The sequence below is a fragment of the Athalia rosae genome, chromosome 1 (assembly GCF_917208135.1).
Source record: "Athalia rosae chromosome 1, iyAthRosa1.1, whole genome shotgun sequence".
Taxonomy (NCBI): Eukaryota; Metazoa; Arthropoda; class Insecta; order Hymenoptera; family Athaliidae; genus Athalia; species Athalia rosae.
Genome location: NC_064026.1, coordinates 11183902 through 11209535, shown reverse-complemented (window position 1 = coordinate 11209535; position 25634 = coordinate 11183902). Strand labels below are relative to the sequence as shown.

Here is a 25634-nt window from a genome sequence, read left to right as displayed (position 1 = left end):
AAATTGCGTGTGACCTTCACATGTTCGAACCCGAGCTTGTGATTACTAATTCAATTGGAGATGGCGTTTTTAGTACCCTTGGTGACGGGCATCGTACGAAAAGCTCGTCGTCCGCAAGTAGTGGGATGGCGCCAGGGGTATCGGTCGCCATATCCATTCGTCAATCCAAGCTCGGTGTTCGCCTTGCGTTCGGGTAGTTCCGACGCCTGGGTCTGGGATTCCGTCCGGGTCTCCGGGTCTTTAGTCGCAGGGTTCAAGTAGCCGAGGGCGGGCCGGTGAGTGCGTTGACTATTGATTGAGGTGTGTTTCCCTCGCGTGTTATCGTGTGATAGTTATAATAATAAGATAAATATAAATTATAACAATATAATACTACGTAACATAAAATCGTCAATCGAAAGTGTGTGTTTAAAGTTTTCGCTTTAACACGAGGTGGAGTTTATGGTTACGTTTCGTTTATACATGTATTGAAAAAAAAAAAAGAGTGCCGAGCTGCTGTGCAGCAGTGTGAAGGAATCTAAAGTTTCGGGCGAAGTTTTTTTTTTTTTTCTTTGTTTTCTTTCCCTCCGGTCGCCCTCCTCTTTCCTCGGTCCTTTGGACTTCTTATTTTCGTCCCTGGTCCTCCCTTTATTTATTTATTTTATTTTCTTTCACTCTGGTTGCTCTTCGTTTCGTTCTACGCCCGTTCTTGTTTCTGCGGGAGTTGCAGAACGAACAATGGATAGCAGTTCGGGAACGCCGTCAGATACGACGGCGGCTACCGCTAAGAGCGGTAATAAAAATGGTTCAAAAAACGGCAACGGAGGTCGCAGCAGGGCCGGGAGCACGGGGGCGTCCAGAGGATCAGCATCAGGATCAGGTTTAGATCCCGAACTCGAACCGGAGGGTGGCGTTAGGACGACAACGTCATCTGTAAATAAAAATTCCTCGATGTCGCGAAGGGACGGCAGGTCGCCCTCTCTTTCTCCGTCGCCATCGCCGTCCCCGTCCCCGTCTATGTCCTTATCCTCCTCGTCCCCGCCGGGGTGTGGCTGTGCCGTGGTCACCGCGGATACCGAGGAAATCACCATCAGCGTTACCCCCACTACGGGCGGTCACTTTGATCTCATCGTCGACCGGACCGAAAGTGTCGAAAATCTGAAGAAAATGATTTCAAAGAAGTTAAAGGTCGCCAAGGAGCGGATTTGTTTACTACACCGAGAGAGGTGAGTAATAACAAGCCCATTTTCGTCTCCCATGTTCAATTCGATTAATCTTTAAGCCTGGACCGGATCGAGCCCGAATCAAAATATTATGTGATTAGAAATTTGCGGATTTCGTCATCGACCTCAACGTAGTTTCTTTACTCCGCTATCTTACTTATGACTTTAGGCACAGGACAAGTAAAACGCACCATATAGGTAGGGTCCGAGGTCATAGAAATGTTCGCCAAATACGTGTGTTATATAGGACCATATAAGTATATGTTTGATGACTTCTCATTGTTGGACAACCGTTGTGCACGTGTACTTCTTTTTTTGTTCAACTTCAAACGGACACGTGTATTTTTCACGTCTGTCTTATCTCGAAAGATAATTATCTTCGTCCTACCGACGCTTTACGGTTACAATTACTGTTACCGGGTTACGGTTTACAAGAGGTCTTGCCCTTTTTTTTCCTCCCCGTTACCGCCCCAGAATTTTCTCCTTTTTTTTTTCATCCGCCAGTCGAAACCTGCACTTGCCCCGAGATATTGAAAACTATTCGATCGTTCGCCGTTCACGTGGCTCAGGTGAGGCGAAGGGGGAAAATAAATCGGACGATCAAAAGTGAGAAGTTATCTCAATTACAAAATAGCACACGACGCGCGTGTACGTAGTTACGATTATGCAAATTGTTTTCGCCCGTTAACACGTTACGCGCTATCTAACGTATTGAAAACGTCCGTATCATCTCGTCTCACACCACACGTATCGTGGCTCGTTTTGTCTCGTCCAATTTCGCGCGTGTTCTCGCCTCCATCGCAGCGATAGGAAAATAGGAGGTTCCCGGTGCTGCTGGTGGGTGCTGCTGCTGATGCTGCAATATCGAATGCCAGCCAGAGATCAGCTGTCGCACGTATGTATACGTCGCGTCGTTTAGCTCGTCGTCGTCGTCACTCTCTATCGTGTTTTCCTACTCCGCGCTGCCCGTTTCAGAGCACCGTGATGTTTGTCGCCCGAGCTCCGCGATCATATTAACAATAAGAAGTCGAAAAGAATAATGAAAGGAGGGCGGCCTGCTGCTAGCTGGTTTTAGATTATGGGCGGGGGCGACTGACTTACACAACGCGACTCGACTCTCCGGAACATTATTTCATATCGCTTAGTTTAATGGCTACACCCTTTATACGCGTAAACTGGTCCTCTGACGATAATAATCATTGAGAATATGTATGTATCTCGTCGTTAAAAACTTGACGAGCAGACAACGTTTGACCACGACACGGATATACGTCGAATCGTACAACGCGTCGGTTTATTTATTTATCTACGGAAATACGAGGAGTTCATCGATGTTTCGAGGAGTTCGATTCGAAAATTTCATCGCTTCGACGCGTTATAATCTACGCGTTATCAATTACGTTTTACTGTTCGTAATAGAGCGTTGCTTTCGACTCCGGAGACCGACGAGTTCGTTCTCCGTTATCTATTTTCTATCATTTTCTTCTTTTTTCTCTTCTTTTTCCAAACGGGGATACAACCTCGCGACGTTATCGTCGTGAGTTTTCGAACCGTTCGACACTTTTCAGACATGAGGTTACTGAAAAGTCTTCATCGAGAACGTGGGCCGAAGTAATTTTGCTAACGATCATAGAGTAAAGTGAACGTGTGTCGTTCAATTTCTTTACCGCGTGCACGTAGAGATGGCCGTCGTTACGGAGTCTCGACGATTTTCAATAGTAATTCAAACTGTTTTTCTTCTCCTTTTTTTCGTCCCCCACTTTTTTTCCGCGATTACGGTTACTGCCGGTAATTGATGGAATCGATCGAGTTAGAAGTCGGAATTTTACGGCATGGTTAGTTAGCACCTGTAACAGTGTTGGACAACCGTTCTCGGCCACCTGTCCGTGACGACAATATAACCGTTTAGATGTATATCAGGTGCGCGGCAACGTTGAAATTCACTATTTTATTCTAGTTTGAATTTTCTTCCACACGTACCGCGTTCTGCCGCAATCTATATTGAGAAAACTAGGCTACGCGACGAAAGAATGTAGCAATCTTATCACACGTTCGATTACATCGTTTCTTTTGTTATTCCTTTAATTACTTTCTTCGTATTCTTTCAACACGTTCTCCAAACAGACGGCGCTGCGTTAAAAAACAAAAGTCTGATCAAACGAAAGACGAAAAATCGTCAAAACTTTGAGGAGGTTTTTCAGCGAAACGAGTATCGACACCTGCTGTCCAAGGGACATATTTAGCTTTTATTCGTCGATCCTCGAAGGTATATTGAATGAAATTGCACCCCTCGTTGTCGGTACGCGAAACAATTTTATGTACAGACCACGTCGTACACGATGCAGATAGGACACCTGGCCACTGATCTTCATTGTTAACGAGTTTGGCGCGTCACACCTGCAGCCTAATAATAACAATATAAGAGAAGGATTATTATCGTTACCTCCTCGTATTTCAAAGACATTCGTTTCAATTCGTATTGTATCGATATGTATATAACCGACCGATAATTTATTTCTCTTCAAACATCGTTCCCAAAGTCGTATATATATACGACGAGAATTGCAAGAAAGAATCTCAGCAGACCGTCTGGCGTCTAGCGACTGCGAAATTACGATTCTCATGTTTGCGTTAAAGTCGTGGTTTTTTATAAAAAAAAACCGGTCGAGAATTTCTCGTTTCGTTTTTTTTCCGATCGAGCTATAAAAATATCCGAGACGATTCTCGAAAGGTTTTGCATCTTGATCGATCAAAATTGAAAAGAAACAATTTTTCCTTCTTTCCACAGGCAGCTACGGGAAGGAACGTTGCAAGAAAATCACCTTCAAGATGGAAGCCGACTCACGTTATTACCGAGCGTGGAAACCGGCCTTCTCGTGAGTATACTTGAAAAATTTACACAATAATTTGGTGTTTCTGTGTCGCCCAACGAACGACTGCCAGGAACCCCGATAAAATTCAACGAGTCGATTTTCACGTCTGCTTTGTTCCTGAAATAATTTCGAAAGCTTTTTTTTCTTTTTATCTTGTTTTGAAATTATTTATCTCTGACAGTCGGTGCGAACGATGAAAAATATTCCGATGACACACAGACGGTTTGTCTTCGAATTCTCTGACGTCATCGTTGACGCTAATACCATATAGGAGAAATATCAATCAATAATTGGTATGGTAAAGATGAGATTCTCATGCTTAACTCCTCCTGTCTCGGTCCGTCTCTCTTTCCCTCTCTCTCTCTACGTTCTTGTGACCTTCGATGCGTAAATACGTGGGTGTTTCAATGACTCCTAGATTATACCTGCTTGGTTTGAGCTTAAGCACATGATTAGTAAGAGATTTGAAAATACCCGAGATGCGAGATTTTCGCTTTTCTTTTGCTTGTGAGTCTTCACATTTTTTTTGATTTTGCTCCAGTTGGCCATAAGTTTGAGAAATACTTACTCAGAGTCTCATCTGATGATATTATTTTGCTGTAGGGTCGAAAGAAGGAAATAAGAAAAAATAAGAAATCCCAATAAGGGGTTGGCTCTCGAAGGGTGACAAACGGAGTGCTAACGTCTGTCGTTTTTAACCCACGTTTGGCCTTGCGATTAAAGCGCCGGGGCGTAAACCGATTGTGAATTTAAATATATCGTGGCCATTGGTATTTACTTGTGGGCTTGTTAGGAAAAAATTCAGCTCATGACGCTCCGCGGGCGTCGAGAAACGATCGGGAAGTTACTCAGGAGTCGGCGGTGGGCTAGGACGAGGAGGACCGTTACCTCGTACGCCGAGATACCGCTGGTCGGGTCATTTGGTTTCTCGGCCACATAACCTCACTTTATGTTCCTTCGCTTTATTTTTACAGTTCTGCTTTACACACCTCGCCGCTTCGACTCGGTTCACATCGCATCGCGTTGCACATCGCCTCTTACCTCGTCGAGCCTTTTACGCGTCGCTTTGCCTCGCGTTGCATCGCCTTATTTCGTACGTCGTCTACGTCGTATGAGCTTCGATCGAAAAGCTCCCGAGGTCTCGGAGGCTCGCCTCGCGCTGCGGATTCTGAGCTATCCGCATCGATTCGAACGTGACACGCAGGAATCTGCTGTGCGATAAATTGTCGCGGGGGTGGTGGTTCCCGTTTTTGTAACAGAATCGAGAATAGCTCCCGATCTCGCCCACATTTTATGGCCGAGAGACGTTCAATTATTTATCGTATGAAAAAGAGGAATCGATATACCCGTATTTGAATTTGTATAAATGAAAATGGTTCCCTCGTTTCCGCAGAGGCCCATAATACGACGCTGGGGCAGTTCGTTGCTGCTGCAATTGTATGGTAATACGAAACGCGCGCTATGGTGGAGGAGGAGGAGGAGGTGGAGGAGGTGGCGATGGCGATGGCGATGGCGATGGCGGGTTCTCCGGAATCGGCTGTAATAATTCTCTCGCATGTTGAGAAGCGTTCCTGTTTTTCCGCGCTTGGTTTGTTCGCTTCGTTGGTTTCGCGGAGGAAAGGGAGATGACGACATTGCGGGGGTGGCAAATGAACGGGGGTGGCGGTAGCGGAATACGCCGGGTGAAAACAAGGGCTATGGAAATACGTAGGTCGATTTGCGTCAGTTTTACCTCGGGTTTATTTCTTAATTCTGTCACCGCCGTCGTTCCTGCTGCCGCTGCTGCTTATACCTTTCTTCGAAATTCAAATCGAACTCAACGCGAGCCTGTCATGGCGTCGCGCGACGTTGCGATCGCGCTGTTCTTGTTATTTCTTTCCCGAGTATACCGGCTCTCCTAGTCTGTCGCGCGTTTGTAAATATTTATACAGAATCTCTGCCTTTTTCCCCTTTGATTTTTTTCCACGCCAGCCAGCCATGCTTGTTTTTTTTTTTTTTTTTCATCATAAATTATGACGTCACGTATGACCGGATGGATAGAGTCGTATAAATTCGTTGGGAATTTGGTTTTCTTTGCTCCGACGTGGTGGGACGTATTATCTAGGCGACGGAATAGTTTTTCGTTACGACTTATACCGGTCTCGGACAATCTTGTAAAGTTAGATAATTGAAGTTTCGGTTAAGGTTTCTCGCGGTTAGTTTGAATCCCTTGCGGTTTCCGGTGTCGCAAGTATTGTAACAACGTAACCCGGTGTATCCGTGGTATACGTATAAATTTTCTTTTTTTTTTTTTGTCTGCAACGCAAGTGAGAAGAGAAAAGCTAAAATAAGAAAAAAAATGCGACAAAACTGCTCGGATTCGGAATCAGAATTTACAACAGCTTCTTCCGCAACGTAAATTCGCCAAAAACAGTCACCCCGTATGACATGAAATAGAATCGAAGTGGATCGATAGATTTCCCTCAGGTCGCCTGAGAAAAAAGGTCAGAAATTGTAGAACGTACAACTGTTACGTACTACCTATACATGTATACTCGTAATGTTATCCCGCTAGTTAGCCCACATCGTCAAGTTGACCTCTTAAAGTCAGATTCCAGGTTTTCGCGTTATTTCCTGGATCATCACACCGGTGGTGGTGGATGTCGCGCGAAATCTTCTGTATCTGGAAATCGTCTGACGTGCTTTTTCGTCCTATTTCTCCCCCACTCTTTCATTTTTTACTTAAGCCGACACAGGTGTAGACGAGTCGATCCGTTTCGGACTGATCTAGGCTAGGTCAGGTCGCGTCGCCTTATAGATCGTACCGAGTCCATCATTTTTTCTTTCCTCCTTAGATTTGTTCAGAAAATCATCTCTTCGCGTACCTACTTCGTAAATCGGTTGGTTTTTTTTTTTCGCTCTGCTTTTTATTTTCATGTTTTGGACGAATATCTCAAAATCGTAGGTCATGTAGGTAGGTCAGTAACAGGATGTACGTTTATAAATATCACTTATCTTTGCCACGGATCAGAATCTTGGCTCGATTTTGTACCATCCTAAAATAAATGAATGAAAAAAAAAAATTAATCGATCGATGCGGCATGTCTATGGTCAGTTTATGTATCGAAGAATTTTTTTTATACATACCAAATTTCACTGACTCGAATAAATCGCACGAAAAACTGGTTGACGTTATTTTTTTATTCTTTTTTTTTTTTAAGCTATCTTTTGCAAATAATCTAGAATTTGGAATTTCAGTTAACGATAAACGAAATGAAAAAGAAAAACAATAAAAGAACATGAGGTAAAAATCGAAAATCTTAACGTAACTAAAACTTTGAACGATATAGCGTCTGTACGCGACAGAATTCATATCTTTTTTTTTTCTCACAATTTTCATTTCATTAGTCACGAAACGTGTACGTGTGCCACGCTCTGTGTACTTTACAATCTTCAATTTACGATCTCGCATCAGAGAACCCACTGTTCGTCAATTCCACGGTCGTTTATTATAAGCGGGGCACACGCACTTGTGACCAAATAGTTCTTCAACACCGTCATCGTCGTCGTCGTCGTCGTCGTCGTCGTCATCGCCGCCATCATCGGCCGTATAATATATTTCTGTATCATAATTCCGACGCGAGGATGACGACGGCGATGACGATGAAAATATTTATCTCGCGCTCGCGGGATTCACCGTACAGTCAGCTTTCTCTTCTATACTTTTTCGTCGTCTTCTCAGTTTTATTTTTGATTTTATTTTTGATTCATATTTTTTTTTTTTCCGTTTCTTGCTCGAAATGAACGGACATCATATCACTTGAGGCGTACACCTGCAGGTTTCACGTGTGTCGTGCCGCCACGTGTAACGTGTATCTACGTTAATATCATCTTGACGCGCGATCCTTGACGTCATCCGTATTGTACATTATGACGTCTTCATTCCCCCTCCCATTCGGCGGCTATTCATCCACGTGTATCTCAATCTGCGACCATTTCTACGAAGAATAGAAATATTATCGGTCGATTGTTTATTTGTAGAAGAAGGGAAAATATGTATGTAAATCGCAACCGTAACGGTACCTGCATACGTCGCAGATTTTATAGATAAAATAAAAACTAATAAGATAAAAAGTAATAATTTTAGTAGAAAATAAGAGAAAAAAGTATATTCGGAATCGTACGCACGCGGCTCTATTAATTCTGGAAATAAATTTAGAGAGTGGAGAACCGGATTTTCACCTGTATACGTGTACTACGTAGATGTAACACATCCGTTACACATAGAGTTGCACAAACTCAATTTAATTCTATAATACCGTGCGCCGTACAGCGCACGCATATCACGTGTACCCATATTCGTTATCCATCGGATCGAAATGGTCACCTAATTGGTCAAGTTTTCAATAATAATGAGGATGATAAAAAATTTCGAACGTCGGACGCGCGAGCAGGAGGTACGACGTTTATTTATAAGTCGTGCAACTCCGCAAGTCTCTGTGTGCGCGGTGCGATCGGAAGAGTCCCCCGCAGCGTGTACAGTAGTTTATAGTCGTGGGCAGAAAGAGAAATAGAAAAATAGGAGAGAAAGAGAGAGGGGGGTGGGGGGCGGGGGGCGGAGATAGTTCTTCCAAAGCGGTTGACGGGGGGGGGGGGGGGGGCGAAGGGGAACGAGTCGTCGCCGGTTTGTACTACTATCTAAGATTACGTCAAGCCGCGTAGCGTGTAACGGTGAAATTTTAAAACTGTGAATCGGGACGAAAGTGAGTTTGGCCTATCGTCTTTTACTGTACACTTCGACTTAGCTCTCGCCCCGGATGTCTCTCTCTCTCCTGTTATACTTTTTCGTACGCGGATTATAGGCGTGCCGATGTGTGCGAAAACGTTTTTTTAATCGGTATAATCGCGCGTTTATTTGACCAATAAGATCGCGACCCTTCCCGTTCTCGGTATATTTTTATTTGCTCGGTTTCTTTTTCTACGTATTAATTTTGATAATCATTGTTCAACGTATACCTCGTGACAATAAACGGATACGGTATACAATTAAAAAAACCGCTAAAATCGATACGGGCAAAATGGCCGATGCGGCGACGCCGATAAATCGTTAAAACACCAAACATTTTTTTTTTGTTCCTTTACACACTTATACCTAATTAAGTTATCCGTGAAAGTATTTCGCTCCTCGTTATAACTATCGTATGTATATTTCTACATATGTATGGATATATTTAGGTGTTCCGAGGCGATGCAAATTTTCGCCAAATTTTATACAACGGACCTATTTAGGCGTAATACAATCTGCAAAGCTTTCTCTTCAATTGAATTTCTTTTTTTCTTCTCTTCTTTTTTCTATCGCCACAATGGTAAGTGGAATGATGGGAAGAATATAGTACAGAAAAATTTACGTTCGTTTTTTTGTCATTATTTTATTTTATTTTATTCATTTATTTTTTTTTTCATTCGCCATGTCGATACTCCGCTCCTCCCAGTTTTGCTCGCGTTTATATTCGCGTGACGACGACAATTGGGAATCTATGTATTAGGTATACGTATACATATATATATATAAGTATATAGGAGGGATAAAATTGTTCGGCTAAACGGTATACACATTGTAAAGGAACTTGAGAATTATGGTATCGATTACGATCGATCAATCATCCGTTCAGTCGGATAATTCGGTGAACATTATGTATTATGTACTATATACTATGTACATACAATATATATACCCGTGTACATACATATCTATATCCAGACCTTTCTCTTTTTATTGAGCATGATATAATGATCCAATGTGTATAGATTTTGTCTGGATTTATATCATGTAGGTATAAATACGTCCGCATACGTGTATAGGTGTTATGTATTCCTGCATAGGTGAATAAATAGATGAATAAATAAAAGCATATATTTATACGTTTACGTATAGATAATAATCTACGTATAGAAGTGAACATTGAAACTCAGGCGTCATATAAAAAAAGAAAAAAAAAAAAGAAAGAAAAGAAAAAGAAAATTTACCCACGCGTTAAATTCCGATGCTGCGAGTTTTCTGTCGACGTTTGCTATATAATACATACGTATAAACGGGAATTCATGCAAATTAATTTTATTCGTGCGTAATACGTTCCCTTTTTCTTCCTTCTTCGAAGTTGCGAATATAAGGAGAACATTCCATGATTTTTTCGTCAAATTTTCTAATAGTTTTTATTTTTTTTATTTTTTACGGATAAAAGGACATGCGACATGTAGGTCGATGCGTTTGTTCATTCTTCAAATGCCTACAACGAACCAGTTTAAAGAGATTCAGGAATTCGTGCAGCTCCTCCGTTTTTGCTTCAGAAATCCTCGCGGGTAATGCGGGAATTTCTTCTTTTTCTTTTTCTCAATCTCTACGGGATGAAAGGAGAAGAACAAAGATATGGGTGAAGAATAAAGAAAAGAAAACTGCACCGCGCCGCAGGATGACCGAGACGAGAAACTTGGAAGCGATCGATTGTTATCGGGATCCTCATTGAGAGATTCTTCGCAAATGGGTTTATGGGTATCGGTGTGTGAAAAGATGTGTACTTTTGAAGGTAGGGAAAGAGAAAAATGGCGACAGCGAATAGCCGCGACGATAATGAGAGAAAATTCTTTTGAGAAAAAATTCTTTTCGGCGCAGAGGAATGGGAAGAAGTCTCTCCGAACTGCACGACGTACACGTATACATATACGTCTGTATATTTACACATACGTCGGATCCTTTATTTTCAAACAACTCCGCATTGCACCACCGCAACTCCGACTCCGGCAAAATTGCTGTAATCTACTACACATGTGTCGCATGCATGTTTGTATGTATGTATGTATGTATGTATGTATCATCTACGCGCATATTGTACCTACATACAAACGGACGCATATTACATATGGTGTATTTATACCGACGTGAATGTGGCGCAGTATGTTACATGCGACCCAGCAGAAACGCCGCGCGGCAGAAACGGCATCCGCAAAAGTAGTAGGAGAACCGCTGGAACGTTCAACGTTCATGAATCAAGGACGAAATCACCTGCTGTGCAGGAGAATACGCGGTCGGTTGATGCTGCGATGGTTATACTGTAGAATAGGAAAGAGGAGAAGGGGCGAGCGGAGGAAAAAGGAGAAGAAGAAGAAGAAGAAGAAGGTGGAGGAGGGAACGGACTGCGATCTAGCCATCTTACCTCTCGTCCCAGCTTCTTCTCTTGTTTCCTCTTTATTTTTCTCCGCTCCTCCGTCCCCGTCCAAGTCCGTACAGTTTCCTCGGCTGATTGACGTCGGAAAGAGAGGGCAACGTGAAAAAAGAAAAGCGACCAGTAGAAGTAGAAGTAGAAGAAGAACGCGACGTCTGGCGTTTGCCCCGGGCCTGCGGCCGCATCTTTTAGCTCTCCCCGCTATACGGAGTGTGCAACGGCGGCGGTGCGGTGCAACACGCCCACACAGAAAGAACGACGTAAACCCGCAAGAGAATATAGCCTCTTCGTACCTTTCTTTCATTTTTTTCTTCATCTCCGCGTATCCGTGTGTACGTAAAAAGAGCGGAGGTGTGTGCGATCGCACCACTACTCCTATACGAGTGACGTCGTACGTCGTGTGGTATGTGCAGTACGTACGTGCACACACGTACGCGAGGAACTTACGGTATATGCACTAAATTTATACCTGCTGCTTGCTTCTGCTGCCGCTGCAGTTTCCGCCGCATCGAGCAAACCGAAATCGTCGTATACACATACGTAGAAACAATTCCGAAAGACCGAGGCGACGGTAACTTGAAATTCGCAAAAACTAACGTTTCAGAAAATGGCGGCGGACGATAGGCACCCTCTCCGTCCGGAAAGCAGTGTCCTCGTTTACGTGCACTTCCGATCCAATCTTTCGGAAGTTGATCCCGGGATTAAAGAAAATCTCCACACGGAATTCCCCTCGAGACGCTATACGTGTGTAACACGCGGATATGTATAAGTCGTAACGTGCACGTATTACACGTACGTACGTTCATTTGTGAAGTACATAGCATCTGGCACGAGATCGCGGTCCCCCGGGGTTCGAGAATGTTCGAGGTCTCCTTTTCGTCGTCTCCGTCTCGGTCGTCGACAAAATTCTCCTCCAGGGTCCCCCGACTCGTTCGTTGGTTGCCAGGGCGCGCATAACGGGTCCTGGTCGGTCGTTTTTCTCGGTGGTAGTAGTAGTAGCTGCTTATTCCTTTGGTGGTTGGTGGTTCGTCGTGCGGCGGAATACGGCGGGTCGAATTTTGACCCATGCGCGAGTTACGAACAAAGGATCATTCGGGGCCTCGTGGGATCACGTATAGCCGGACGTTTCGAAAACGGTAGTAGTATCCGCGATGGTGCACCGGCGGGGAACACCTCGTATTCCTTTTTTCACGTATACCCTATAGTTATACCCGCGACGGATATGTATATATACTCCTTCTCATATCGCTTCTTCCTCTTCGTCTTCTTTGCGAAGGAGAGGGCGAACCGCGCGCGGCGCAGGGGGAGCTCGAGAAAAAGGGAGGCGAAGCGAAGCGAATCTCGAAGAAAGGAAGCGAGAAGGAAAAACAGAAAGACCGAGCGAAAGAGAAGCAAAAAAAAGAGGGCGCGCGAGGGTCGAATCTCTCTCGACTCCCACACACACACCAGACTTATATATCCTCCTTTATTCTTTACACCGTATATCACATTTTATTTCATTTTTCCCCGATTTTCTTTCTTTCTTTCTTTCTTTTTTTTTTTTTTTCTTTTGCTCGCGGTCAGCTGCTGCTCGCTCACTCTCCGTACAACAAGCTTATCCTCTATTTCCTTCATTTTCACGTATCGCGATCGGCTCCTTTCAACCGTACGTATATATTTACCGCACGTGTACTTACTTATGGGTGTGGTGTCCCACAATGTATGCGTAATTGTATGTAGTTATCGAGCTAGTTTCTCGCGGATAAAGTGGGAATTGCTCGATAAATGACAAGGACAATAATAAATATCGCCGAACGGTCTACGTGGAAACTGACCACTCCGCAGCGGCCGCGATTGCCGGTAGGCCGAAAGACGAAATTTTCGGCGGCAGATTGCAGGTAATCAGACGCTAGGTAATTCTCAATTTTTACAAATACTCTTTGCGCGTGTCTCCTCTACGCGCCTTACCTGAATACCTACGTATGTATCCAACACCTCGTTCCCTCCTAAGCCGCGTACGGTTATCGACTCGAATTAACGATCTCCCAGCCATAAATGGAAAGCAAGTGGAAAGAAAAACTGGGTCGACTACGGTGTGCGAGCTCACTTCGGGCAAGATTCGCGCCGTGATTATGTAAAAATATTTAAAGAAAAAAAAAAAAACAAATGGCCATTATTCGCCGCTTCTAACATTTATTTAGCGATCAAATTTTCAAATCCCTCGGTCATTCCGGTCGTACGTTGTACGTACGCTACGCGGCGTCGATCGATCGTTACAATTCTCTCTCCCCGGCTTATCCCTATCGATGTGTAATCCGATCGTCGTGCGTTTTATCGATCGTAGAATAATGATAATGACGGTAACGACGATTATTGTTGTTATATTGTTGCACGTACCTCTCCAAGCGTTTCTCCGCTGGCGTTGAAATCGCTGTTAATAGATAGCGAACCATCGAACGAACGGAACCAGATCCCCATTTGACTTTTCCGACAACCGTGTGCATGCCTAACCGAACCCATGTACTAGATCGTGTACATTGTATGTACACGTCCGTATAATCCGAGATCAAGCAACGACAGCAGGTACTGTGCATATAGGTATATGAGTATGTACGGTGCTCGGTGCCGGAGGTGGTTTTTTTATTTTCTGACTCGGTTTTTCGTTTTTTTTGTTTTTTTTTATCTTCATTTTCTTTTTGCTTCTTTCTTCTATATACTCTCACTAGTGCGCAACTTGGAGCTAATCGTAGCAACCGTTCACCAGAAGGTCATGTTCTAATTTTAACAACTGTACAATCAGGAGTCTCTATAACTATGAGTATTATTTATTTGGTGTACGCTTATGTACTCGTAGATACTTACCTTATGCGTTTATACCTCGGTGACACTACACACGAATTCTATTAATTTATTATTTTTTTTTTTCACTCATTTCCGTTTCTTTTCTTGTTTTTTTAAATTTGTTTTTTTTTTTTTTTTTACTTTGCTTTCTATTCTTTTCGAAACCTTGTTTCAAATAATGGTATTTATTCACGCTTTCAAAGTATAGATGTAGGTAAGCCGGGAGGTAGTAACTACATAGCAGTACATTCTAACGATTAGCTAGATGAAAAATAACGATAACATTTTGTAACGAAATTTCGCTCGCCCCCCCTTTTTTTTTTTTTTTTTTTTTCTTTTTTCTTTTTTGTCTTTGAATTGCGTAAGTTTTGTCGCAAACCGGTAAAATTAGACAGTTTTTATTCAAAGTTTTCACAACGGTGACAAAGAATTCTGTGAATATCTATTTTGGTAGATGTGACAATTTATTTTTTCTATATAATTGTACACGCAGGTGTCAATGTTTTGTCAATATTTTTACTCGTAGAGGTAAGAAAGAGTAAATAAATAAAATATGATGGTTTCGAAATTTTCGCTTATTTTGTTCCTATCTTTTCTCTCAAATGAATAAAATAATAATTTCGAGCCCGATGTCGTCGAAACCAATGTCATATACAAAGTACATAAGTATTGAAATAGGCAGATTGAATTCTTTAAAATCCATGGAACCTGGATAGGTCCGTGGATAGAGCGTCGGCTTGTAGACCCGGAGGTCGCGGGTTCGAATCCCTCTTCCCTCCCGACCCCATCGCGATTACAAAAAATCTAAATAAGGGGAACAACGACGATAACCGTGGAAGCCAGGGAGAGACACACAGAATTTAGAGACGCACTCCGCGCCACCACCACCCCCCACACCACCTCCTAGAACAAAAATAGAATCTATGGCGAACGAGATAAAAAAAAAAAATAAAACTACTTTATCAAAATCGATATCGTCGAGCCCAGAGTCACCGGCCTCTGATCCCCAATTGTGGTTGGACGGTGCTAAGGAGTACTCGAAGAGAAAATTTCAGAGGGTCTTGCATATGCCCTGATTCACGCTATAAAATGCGTGAACCAGGTACCGAGCGAAGATACAAATTTTTTTTTTCCTCTCTTTCATTCTAAAAAATCACTCCTCGAGCGACGACGATGTCTCATGTACCTATCGCGTGTATACGTCGTCGCGTATTACCTATACATACATGCGAAAAGCGATAAAGATCATGTGCGTAGGTACATATGCGTTTTATTACATAGATGCACGTACATACCCCGCGTAGTTTGAGCGGTATTTATGCGTGCGTGAACGTCCGTTAAGCTCGATCATATTTCAGGTAAAGCCCACTGCGACGTACAGGGTTTGGTGACTACGATGGCGATGATGATGATGATGATGATGATGATGATGATGATGATAATGGTCGGTAGGGTGTCGGAAACACGTGGTGTATCGTGTGCTGCTGCGTTGCACCACCTAAAACCGCTATAAATTGGCGATAACTCTCTCAGTTTTATAGATAGATCAATGTGACTTCCGGATTAGAATTCCGAAAATCGAAATACGTAGGGATACACTTGAAATCCCAATTTTTGCAATTTTCCTCTCTGGACTTTTTCGATATCTGGGCCGGAAATGAAGTCTTTTTACAATCGGTCTCCATATTCAACGACACGGTTACAATGTCCAAATTTTTTTCTCTTCGTTTTTGGACCGATAAGTTTGCCCTCGAACTATCGTACGAATCGAAGCATATCGTTATTGCGATTATTGTTGGCACTGCAGATTTTTTTTTTTTTTTTAGAGTTTCAGGGTCGCGTATTTACGACGAATTACTCGTATTGTTCGACGATAATGATAACGAACAAATCTAGAGAGTGCGTTTTCGAACGGATCCGCGAAAAGTCCTTCGAAGGCGATTGTTTTTTTTATTCTATTCTTACTTTCGTCGCGCTGTTCAAATTTTTCATTTCTTTCACACCGATGACGATAACGACGCGTTGTTGTACCATAAGTTTTTTTCCACAATAAAAACGCACAGCCTCTCCTCCTCACGCGTACACATACATGTGTAGCTTTAGTTATAAAATACGCGAGTCGATGTGAAGTCCGCGAAGTACGATATGGTATTGTACATGGAGGGAAGTCCGTTAGGTGTAGTTCTGTACATACAAACAATTTATCTATGTATATATTTATATATATATATATATATATGTCTACGAGTGTATGGTATGTAATATGAAAGTATATAACGAATAGTTAGTTAGTTAGTTAGTTAGTTTAGATATGGGTGAGCGACGAAGGGAGAAAGGTAGGCAGGAAAACCCTCTGCTGCGGCGGCAACAAGGTTTGGATGAGGTTTCGTCTTCTGCAGGTCTTCTTTCTCGTCTTTTTTATTTCTCATTTCTCTATGCCTCCCCCCTCTCCCCCAACACCTTTGATTATCTCTTTACGCTCCTCTCACCCTCTCTCGCTCTCTCTCCCTCTCTCTTCCTCCCCCTTTGATTTTTCCATTCTTCCATTTTTTTACCCGCGATACGTTCGAGTAAAAATAAAAGATAAAGAATCACCACTTTCGAACGAGATAAGACGGAAGATCAATGGGAAATTTTTCTTCCTACTTACTCACCCACTTACTCACTTACTTAGTTCAACCCTTTACTTTAAACTACCGCGAACTGTGTAAACCGTGTCAGAAAAGAGGTAAAAAATGGAAAAAGGAAAATTGCGAGACGAAGAGAGCGAGCGGTGTTGAAACCCATCCCATTCCATCCCATCTCATGCGGCGATCGATAAAACACCGGCTGATTTCTCACTAACTCGTGAGAGCGACTGCGACGGTTATATGGTTTGTTTTAAAGCGCAACATTCAAGCTGATGGTTCGATGGATTTTATTCGCTCTTTTATCACCTAACTTATTTGTTTATTTGATTTTTTTTTCAACGCTCCTGCAGTACTAAAAATTTACGAATATCTCTCACGCGTAGACTGCGCGTATTTCCGGGATGAATGGATAGAGGCGGAAGGAAAAAAAAAGTGAGAAAAAAGACAAAATCAAACCGGATGAAATTCGTATCTACCACCGCCGTTTCGAAACTTCGTTTCATTTTATCGTTGGCATGTGATTCTATCCGCTGGGGGGGTGTGTTACGTATGTACTTCGTACGTACATACATATATACGTATATACGCGTGTCCAACACATGTAAGGTACGTACATACTGCAGTTGGCAACGCGACGCCGAGCGTCTCCCCTGGCTTTTAACTGCACATCGCCGACTACGACACTCCCTCTGTCGGCACTCCTCACGATTATTCTCGGCGACGACGCGACAGCCAGCCATCAAGTTTCCCGCACGTCGATGATCGCGGTCATCCTATTCAGCGTCGTCATCCTCGTAATCGTAATCATCGGTTCCGTGACGACGACAACGAACGACGTGCGACGCTGGTCGCCATTTTTGTTTCTTTTTTTTTTCTTTTTTTTTTCAATCTACAGTTTGCGCTTCGCATTTACGGCTTTTGGTTTCGCTGCTGCGGCAGCAGCGTGTCCCGGCTCCACGAGCTTTTTAAAGGGGAACGGACGTTCCTCCGCAAGCCCGCGATGATACGTTACGTCGCGTTACGCTGCGTCGTATCGTCGAGCATCCCACCCGTTTATCCAGCATCCTTATTCTCCCGGTCCCGTAGGTACGCTGCGTCACGTCACGTGTGGTATTTTACACACCTGTGTACGCGTTATATACGTGTGCACGCACACGGTAGCGTATATCGCGGTTTATACGGCGGATTATCGAACGCCAGAAGGGAGAAGAAGAGAGGAGTAGGTAGCGTGGTAGCCGGTACCCGTGGGCGTGCATCGCGAGCGTCTTTTTTACTTTACCAATTTTTCTTTCCTCTTTTTTTTCTTCTCCTCTCTTTTCTTCTTTTCGTTCTCTCCGCTCTCATCCCCCGCTTTTTTTCTCTCCTTGCATTATTCTTTTCATCTGGTTTTACGGCGCTGGTAAGAGAGCGAGGGATAGGTACGCGAGGACAGGTATATATCCGTTCCCGTGGGTGGGTCGGCCGGTTGTGGTCTCCTTGCTCAGAGATCGTTTCTGTATCTCCTACCTTTTCACTCTTGCGCTTTCTTCCATGCGTCAGGAAAAATTTGTACTCTTCTATCACCTTTATGCCCAATTCAATCGACCGGCGCACTTATGCTTTTCTAGAGATTGATTTCGTCGTTTTTTTTTTTTATTCCTTATTATTGGCTTACAATTAGTTTCGTACGTAATCCTGTCGATTTTCTTTATCGAAAGAGATCATCACATTCAACGAACGCGCGAGTAGAGTGTACGCGCAATGTACAGACGATCAAAAGTGAGAATTATATTTTCGAAAGCGAAAGTTCGTAACAACTAAATTATGGATATTGGTATTATACGTACGTAGATACGTACAATGTATCGTGTATACCATACGACGTTGGATAGATTCTAATATAATTATATGATTAGACTAACTTTCGTGAATAATTTCTTCGCGTATTCGTACACTTGTACTGTATATACCTACATTTAATTTCGGTTGTGCGTATACGCTTTCGGTTTTATTGCCGACCAGGCTTTCCTTTTGTTTCTCGTCTTTTTGACGCGTTTTCACGCACATTTCAACTTATGGATGTATTATTTCTACGGAGTACTGCGGGAATTTTTCATCTTAACTGAAATTACTGCTCGGCTAATAAATTATACCTGCACACTGCACCAAAGAGTAAGAGAGAAAGAAAAAAAAATAAAAGACGCCGGTAATTAAAGTCTGATAAGGTGCGTTCAACGTATACTTTTGCGCAATTTTTATTCTCTTGATCGATCAAACGCACCAACCCGCACGCTCGCTGATGCGAAACTTACTTGTACTTGTCGCATGCCTCCGGGTAATTGCGCGCTAATTTATTTATTCCTTTTAATGTACCTCGTAGTTTTTGACGCTCCGTTTTATTTCCGAATTGCATTTTGTCGCAAACATATTTTCGTCACTCGCGTTTCCCTTGCTCTTCCTCCTCCGCTGTCTTTGTACCGCTCTTCAACGGCGCACGTGTCATAGGCCTCGTGAAATGAAACGTTTCCGGAATTTCGACACGTGCAACGGGTACACGTTATACGTATATACCTGCAGCGTTAACAATAAGTTGAGCGTGCTTATGGTAATTTGATTTGAAAATATTTTCAACGCCCGTCGACGCCGTAAAAATTTTTGCAACAATATTATCGGTCGTACGTTAAACTCCTGACGAGGACGACGACGATAATCGGCAAGAGTTCCCGAAGAAAATGGAAGGGGGATCGAGGGGGGGGAGCAAAAAAATAATATAAAGGAGCGATGGTAAAATCGCCGCGAAGAGAGACAGGAAGAAGCGAAACGGGCGGAAAGGGGACACGGGGAAGAGGGAAAAGGCACTCTCGAACAACTGCCTTGTCTCAGCTCGTTGACGTTGACGCAATCTACCCCGTCACGATCGCGACGCCATTTTGTTACCTCCGGGCGTCGAGTTCCGCGTTCGTTGGTATTGCGTTACATACACCTACACTTTGTACGCCTTTATATACCTCTACATGCATTCGTAAAATACATATATACCCATATCCACACGTATGTGTATGCGTCAGGTATCACGCGAAGATGCCAGCCACCGACGTACGGGATGAAAATATCGGGAGCAAAGGGGTGAACGTTTGATCAAAAAGTTGCTATAGGGTTTATAAAGTTGTGCGCAGGATTCGAGAAAATGGAAAATATTTGCGGATGCTGCGGGTTGTTTTCGGTTGCTACTCGACAACGTTTTCGTGAGATTATTCTTGAATATCTGTAGATCAACGCACGATATATGCGTTTCTTCCTAATTTCGCGATTAACGATGAGCAAGTGTGCGACTGGCGTCGCGTCGGCATCACGCGTGTATACAGTATATGCATATAGGTATGCTATGCCGCGTGCATCGCCGCGCCGAGTTTCCGTCGAGTTCGGAACAGAACGACCGGGAGGAGTTTGAAAGGAGGAGGAGAAGGGGGGAGGGGTTGGGGGGGGGGATGAACTCTCCCCGAGGAAAAGAGGAATAAGGAAGGGATAGAACCCGAGTGGAAACGGGAATGAGAAAGAGCGAGAAGGAGAGAGGGAGAGCAGGTCGCGCCAGATGGGATGCCGGATGGGGTGAGTAAGAATTCGTGGCAGTGCAGGGGGTCAGGTGAGGCTAGGCAAGAAGGCTCGCGGGCGAGGCCAGTGTGTAGGTATTGATTGCCCGGGGCAGAGAGGACCCCCCCTTTCATGAGCTACGCGTCGCTAACATTACAGAGTCCTATACCTACCCACCTATCTACCTACCTACCTACGTACCTACCCATACCTACCTCCCCAACAGATACCACGCTTCCTTCGCTGTACGACCACCACGACAACAAAACCCGGGCCCACAAGCCTCCTCCTCGTCCTCCTCCTTTTTCTCCTCGCTACGGGGAGTTCATCCCATGCATGGCCGGCCCCGAGACTCCTTCACATCTCAAACTTCTCTCCCACGTACCGCAGCTATACGCGGCTAGAGATGTAAAAGCTGACGCAGGACCGGCGCTCTACCCTTGCGAGGCCTAGGGGTGGAAAATCGTATACAGCTCTGTAACCACCGAACGTTCCGTAAATTTACAATGGAAACGAAGGGAGATTGTCGTATTATGCGATATTTTTAGCTCTCGCAGCGATCGGCGGTGTCAATGGAATAATTTTCATCGTAGAAATGCGTATCGCGCGTTATAGGTTGTCGCGTGGAGTACCCGTTGATTTATTTTGATCTTTTGGATTTTTCAGGCACAGCGACCGGAACAAAGCGTTATGCAGGCACTGGAGAGCCTCAACGACTCTCAGGTGAATGACTTCCTTTCGGGAAAAGCACCGTTGAATCTCACGATGCGTTTAGGGGACCACATGATGCTGATACAGCTGCAGTTGTCAACCGTCACACCGGCAGCACCGAACGGACCCGGGGGATCGACGACGTCGGCGACGACATCAACGAGCACGACGACCAGCACAAACACCGGAAACAACTCCGGGACACAGAGTAGACGATCCGCCGTTCTTACCGCTGCGAGGCAATCCACGACCCCTTCGAAACTCCAGGCGAACACCGCGGCCGCGAGAACCTCGTCCCTCATCAGCAGCCTAGCTTCGGTATTGCAGGCTGCCGCTAATTGCAATTCAAATTTGTCATCGTCCTCGACGACGACAACGACGACAACGACCATCGAATCGTCGTCATCGTCGTCCTCATCTTCCTCCTCCTCCTCCTCCTCCTCCTCGTCCTCCTCCTCCTCGTCCTCGTCGTCCTCGTCATCGTCCTCGTCGACTACCTCCTTTGCTACCGCGGCACCCGGGAAACCACCTAGAACAGCAGCTAGCCCCACAAGTATGGAACATTCGCATATTACACGTACACATTATTGCACGACAGACTCACCCGCCTCACCGACCCCGTCGCCACCTCCCTCCGCGCAGTCCTCGCCATCGTCGACGCCGACTGCCCAGTCTCCTAAATCAGCGAGTTCCCCCGTCTTGACGTCCGGGAGCCGACAGTCCTGTATCCTCCATCATCACAATCACCATCACAGTCACCATCACCACAGTCACCATCACTCTAGGAACAAATTATTGTCGTTCGATCCCCTACAGCCATCGACCTCGTCAGATACCTCCAATTCCCAAGAAACAAACAACCAACATCCTTTAATATTAGGCACACCTCAGAAGAAGAAATTGTGCACGAACCACCACCACCAACAACAACAGCTTCAACAACAACAACAACAACAACAACAACAACAACAACAGCTACACCATCTACACCAAAACGATGGGGAACGGAGCACGAGAAAAAACGAGTGCAACAAAGAATCCGGGGTTGACGGTGGCCTTGCAACGAGCTGCAATTCACCCGAGAGTCCGAACGGAAACAACCTAATGGACGGAGGAAAACCAACCGCCACACTCGACACCAGAGCACTCGCAGAGGCATCGAGAAATCTCACACAGACGCTGAAGCAACTTTCCTCTGAGGTACTCACTTCGCGGGTCGAACTCGCTGAGGTATACATTACTTAGAAAGAAAGAAAGAAAGAAAAAAAGAAAGAAAAGAAAAATAATCCCTTGATGAACTCTCGTCGATACATCTTTACGTAATTTCTGTACAACGTTCCGTTATTATTCTCGATCCACGTTAAACGTGACGAAAGAAATAGGAATCTTATGATTATTTTACTTATTTCAATCGTCTTATGTAACTCGATTTTATCTACCTTACAATTATTCGATCCATGCAGAAGCTGAGGCGTGCGATATCCGTCCATCGAATAGCTATAATTTTCGAATTTATTTTACAATTGAAAAATTTCAAGTCAACTAACGGTATCTCGTAATTTCTATCATTATTTCATTTGGAAAAGAATTACACTATCATTGAACACCGATAATGATTTCTTTAAATTTATTCGATTCTCTTACGGAACTGGCTCTGAATTAACATTGTTCAGGTCGGATAAGTCGTCCACTTAGTTATGGAGTGACTGGAATAACGCCCGATGTATGATTATCTAGGTGCGAACGATAAAAGATAGAGAAAAAGTGAAAGAACAAGGAAAAAAGGAAGCGTTCAGATGCGTACGACGACGATGTATATTTTGTAACATGTAGCGCAACCCTCCAAATTGGTACCGCAGGTAGTTTGGCCATAATTGGCATTTGAATTTTTGTTCAATAACTAAAGTGTTAGAGATTTTTCATGATCAGGAAAACGCGAGGCGTAGACAAGGGGCGATAATAGAGAGCATGCATCACCATGGGAAAGGAGTATACTCGGGGACATTCAGCGGCACCCTAAATCCAGCTCTTCAGGATCGTCACGGGCGTCCCAAACGGGACATCAGCACCATCATCCACATATTGAACGATCTTCTTTGCGCAACTCCCGCCGCTACAGCTGGCCACTACAGACATCATCACAGGCATTCGCATGCAACAAATAGACAACAACAACCAACTGCGACTATCACCAGCACGACGACAACGACAACCACGACTATCGCATCTGGTGAGCACGGCATCTCCACAACCACCTATACAACGGGTCAGTATTTTCTGTAATCCGTTGATTTTTCACAAAAAAAAAAAAAAAAAAAAAAAAAAACAAACAAACTTTCACCATAAATTTCGTCATTTTGACGAAATGTTTGCGAACTGTTCTCGCATAACTCGTACTCGACGCTGTTCGCGACAGAGTGGCAGCTGCATGATTTTACCTTTTCCCTGATTTATTTTTTTAACTGTTTCTTCTCCCCAATTTCCGGTGAATTAGCAGAAGAATTATCGAAAGAGAACGAAGCGACGAAAGGAAAAATGAAGCGGCTACGATTGGTCATGGAGCAAAGAAGAGCGAAAAGAAAAGCGAGGAGACAGGCGAGAGCCGCGCCTTACACCACGCAATGGGCAGCGTTAACTCCCAATCCAGATACAACTTCCACCTCGGCTACGACAAATTCTAACACGAACGCGGAACCACAAAGTGAACCAGAATTGCAGCCCTGTAGTCCTGAGCCAGTAGTAGCTTGAGTTCGTCGTTATTTTTCATCGTATTCTTACTCAGTCGTACCTCTACGTCACGTTGCCCTAGAAATTATTGAAACGAATAAATCTTCTTTGTTTTTTCTCTATTATTTTATCATCAACGCGTAACGATACGTTGAGCCAAGCTTTAATTAAAAACGCTATTCTTACGTTGTATGCACTGTAGTTAATTACCTTACTCTTTGAAACGATTAGGTGACAATAATAACGCGCAACAAACCGAAATTTTGTTGTCAAATATTATAGGTATATATTATCGGGATGACAATTATGGCAAATATTGAGGAGAGGGAAAACAAGAAAAAAAAAAATAAGATAACAACGCGATATCAGAGGAGATTTCAAAAATGTGCAAAAGTATGATAGCGTGCGATGGGTCTGATGTATTTAATTGTATCGAATATAAAGATCATCCGTAATTGCGTTTATCGACGGTAATTAATAATCTTTATCCCATATAATCGCTATGCATACATAATCATTTGGTCAATGAGACTTGTGATTTGTATCATATTTAATATTTAAAAGAGAAGAAAAAAAAAGAGAAGAAAAAAAAACCATACGTGAAGCGAATAATACAGTTAGAGTAATAATACTGAAATAATTAAACTAATCAGAATGAGTTTAAATAAATAAAAAAGAAAATAATAATTACATAATTAAAAAAAGAAAAAAAAAAAAAAAACAGAAATAAAAACTAAACAATAGAAAAAAAACGAAACATAATCCGAGTCGTTTTCTCTGCCTTTGCGGATATGTATGCGGTCTTTTGGGCCATCTTCGTCGTAGACGATTACAATTATTATTTAACATATAAGATTTGTTAGCTGTTGAGAAGAGAGAGTCAGGGTACTCTGCAACCAAGTAGATAGGTGATCCTGCAAGGTGGCCTTGATGCTACACGTTTTTCTTTACGTTCGTCAGTTACTGAATAACCATATTATTACTATTATCATCAATACCGTCAATATCATTAGCATTATTATTATTATTATTTTCATTGTTATTGTTATAATAATAATAATTACTATTATTATGATTATTATCAATATCTAAGTTAGGTTAGATTGAATTTTTATGGTTATTTTATCATTTAATATTATTATTATTATTATCATTATTATCACTGTCATTATTATCATTATTACTACTATTACTATTATCATGAAACACAGTTTTACAAACTGGCTCAATATTGTAACATACATTTATGAAACTTTATCAAGTACCAAAATAAATAATATTGCTTGCTAAGCTATAGTAGAATCCAATTTTGTGTCGTTCCGACAACCAAGCAGCTATAGATTCGATAGAATATAGAAATAATTGAATATATAGGTAAGTGTCGTGTCTGTGCGTGTCTAGTAGTAAGCTCGCCTTTGAACCAAAACACCCGCCGCTGCATTGTGGATTACATTATTTGTCTAAAGATGTTCCCTTAGTTCCTCCGATAAAATATTTGATTAAAGAATTGAAGAATTCATTGTATTATACCAAATACATTTGTATGTAGTGTTACAACCCATTGTTACATTTTAAACCCTTCACACGTGTCATTCGCTACCTTTGTACGACGCTGTAATCCGAGGGTTTATAATAACGGAATGATTGGGGAAAAATAATAATAATAAAAAAATTCTAAAATCCAAAATGAGTGAGAAGTGAACGATACCCATGTAAACAATAGAATACAGTGAGGAAATAGTACTAAAGTGTGAATCGTCTCTTTTCAAACCCTGCCTTACCCCACAATCCATTTATTGACGGTGGCGTATTGTTCGTTTTTCTTCGATCGTAGTGCGTCAAATAAACTAAGCTTCTACCTTACGACGTGGACGTGGGTCATTTTCTGTTAGGGAAATGCGT

At 43.1% G+C, this 25634-nt stretch overlaps 1 protein-coding gene and 1 long non-coding RNA gene across 5 annotated transcripts; one reads left to right on the top strand and one right to left on the bottom strand.

Moving 5' to 3' along the window:
- Positions 1-228: 228 nt before the first annotated feature.
- On the top strand, positions 229-24453 carry LOC105687207 (midnolin-A). Of its 4 annotated transcripts, none has more exons than XM_048648832.1 (5): positions 229-1205; positions 3991-4078; positions 20961-22235; positions 22935-23235; positions 23500-24453. In XM_048648832.1, the coding sequence occupies exons 1-5, from the start codon at positions 718-720 to the stop codon at positions 23751-23753; spliced, it is 2406 nt and encodes an 801-aa protein (XP_048504789.1). In that variant the 5' UTR covers positions 229-717; the 3' UTR covers positions 23754-24453. The 4 variants fall into 4 exon arrangements, with proteins under 4 accessions (XP_048504789.1, XP_048504787.1, XP_048504788.1 ...); XM_048648830.1 differs by having other exon boundaries at positions 230-1205; positions 22935-23271; XM_048648831.1 differs by having other exon boundaries at positions 231-1205; positions 22935-23271; positions 23503-24453.
- Positions 7840-11396, bottom strand: LOC125499711. The gene is made up of 2 exons (XR_007276678.1): positions 11266-11396; positions 7840-8052 (listed from the first exon to the last, which is right to left on the bottom strand). It is a non-coding gene; the product is annotated as an uncharacterized LOC125499711 (long non-coding RNA).
- Positions 24454-25634: the final 1181 nt, after the last annotated feature.

What these genes read in the sequence shown, in the direction of transcription:
- LOC105687207 (XM_048648830.1), top strand. Translation starts at nt 718, where the DNA reads ATGGATAGCAGTTCGGGAACGCCGTCAGATACGACGGCGGCTACCGCT. An exon ending in TGTTTACTACACCGAGAGAG is followed by an intron (nt 1,206 to 3,990) that starts GTGAGTAATAAC and finishes TTCTTTCCACAG; the next exon opens with GCAGCTACGGGAAGGAACGT. An exon ending in CACAACCACCTATACAACGG is followed by an intron (nt 23,272 to 23,499) that starts GTCAGTATTTTC and finishes CCGGTGAATTAG; the next exon opens with CAGAAGAATTATCGAAAGAG.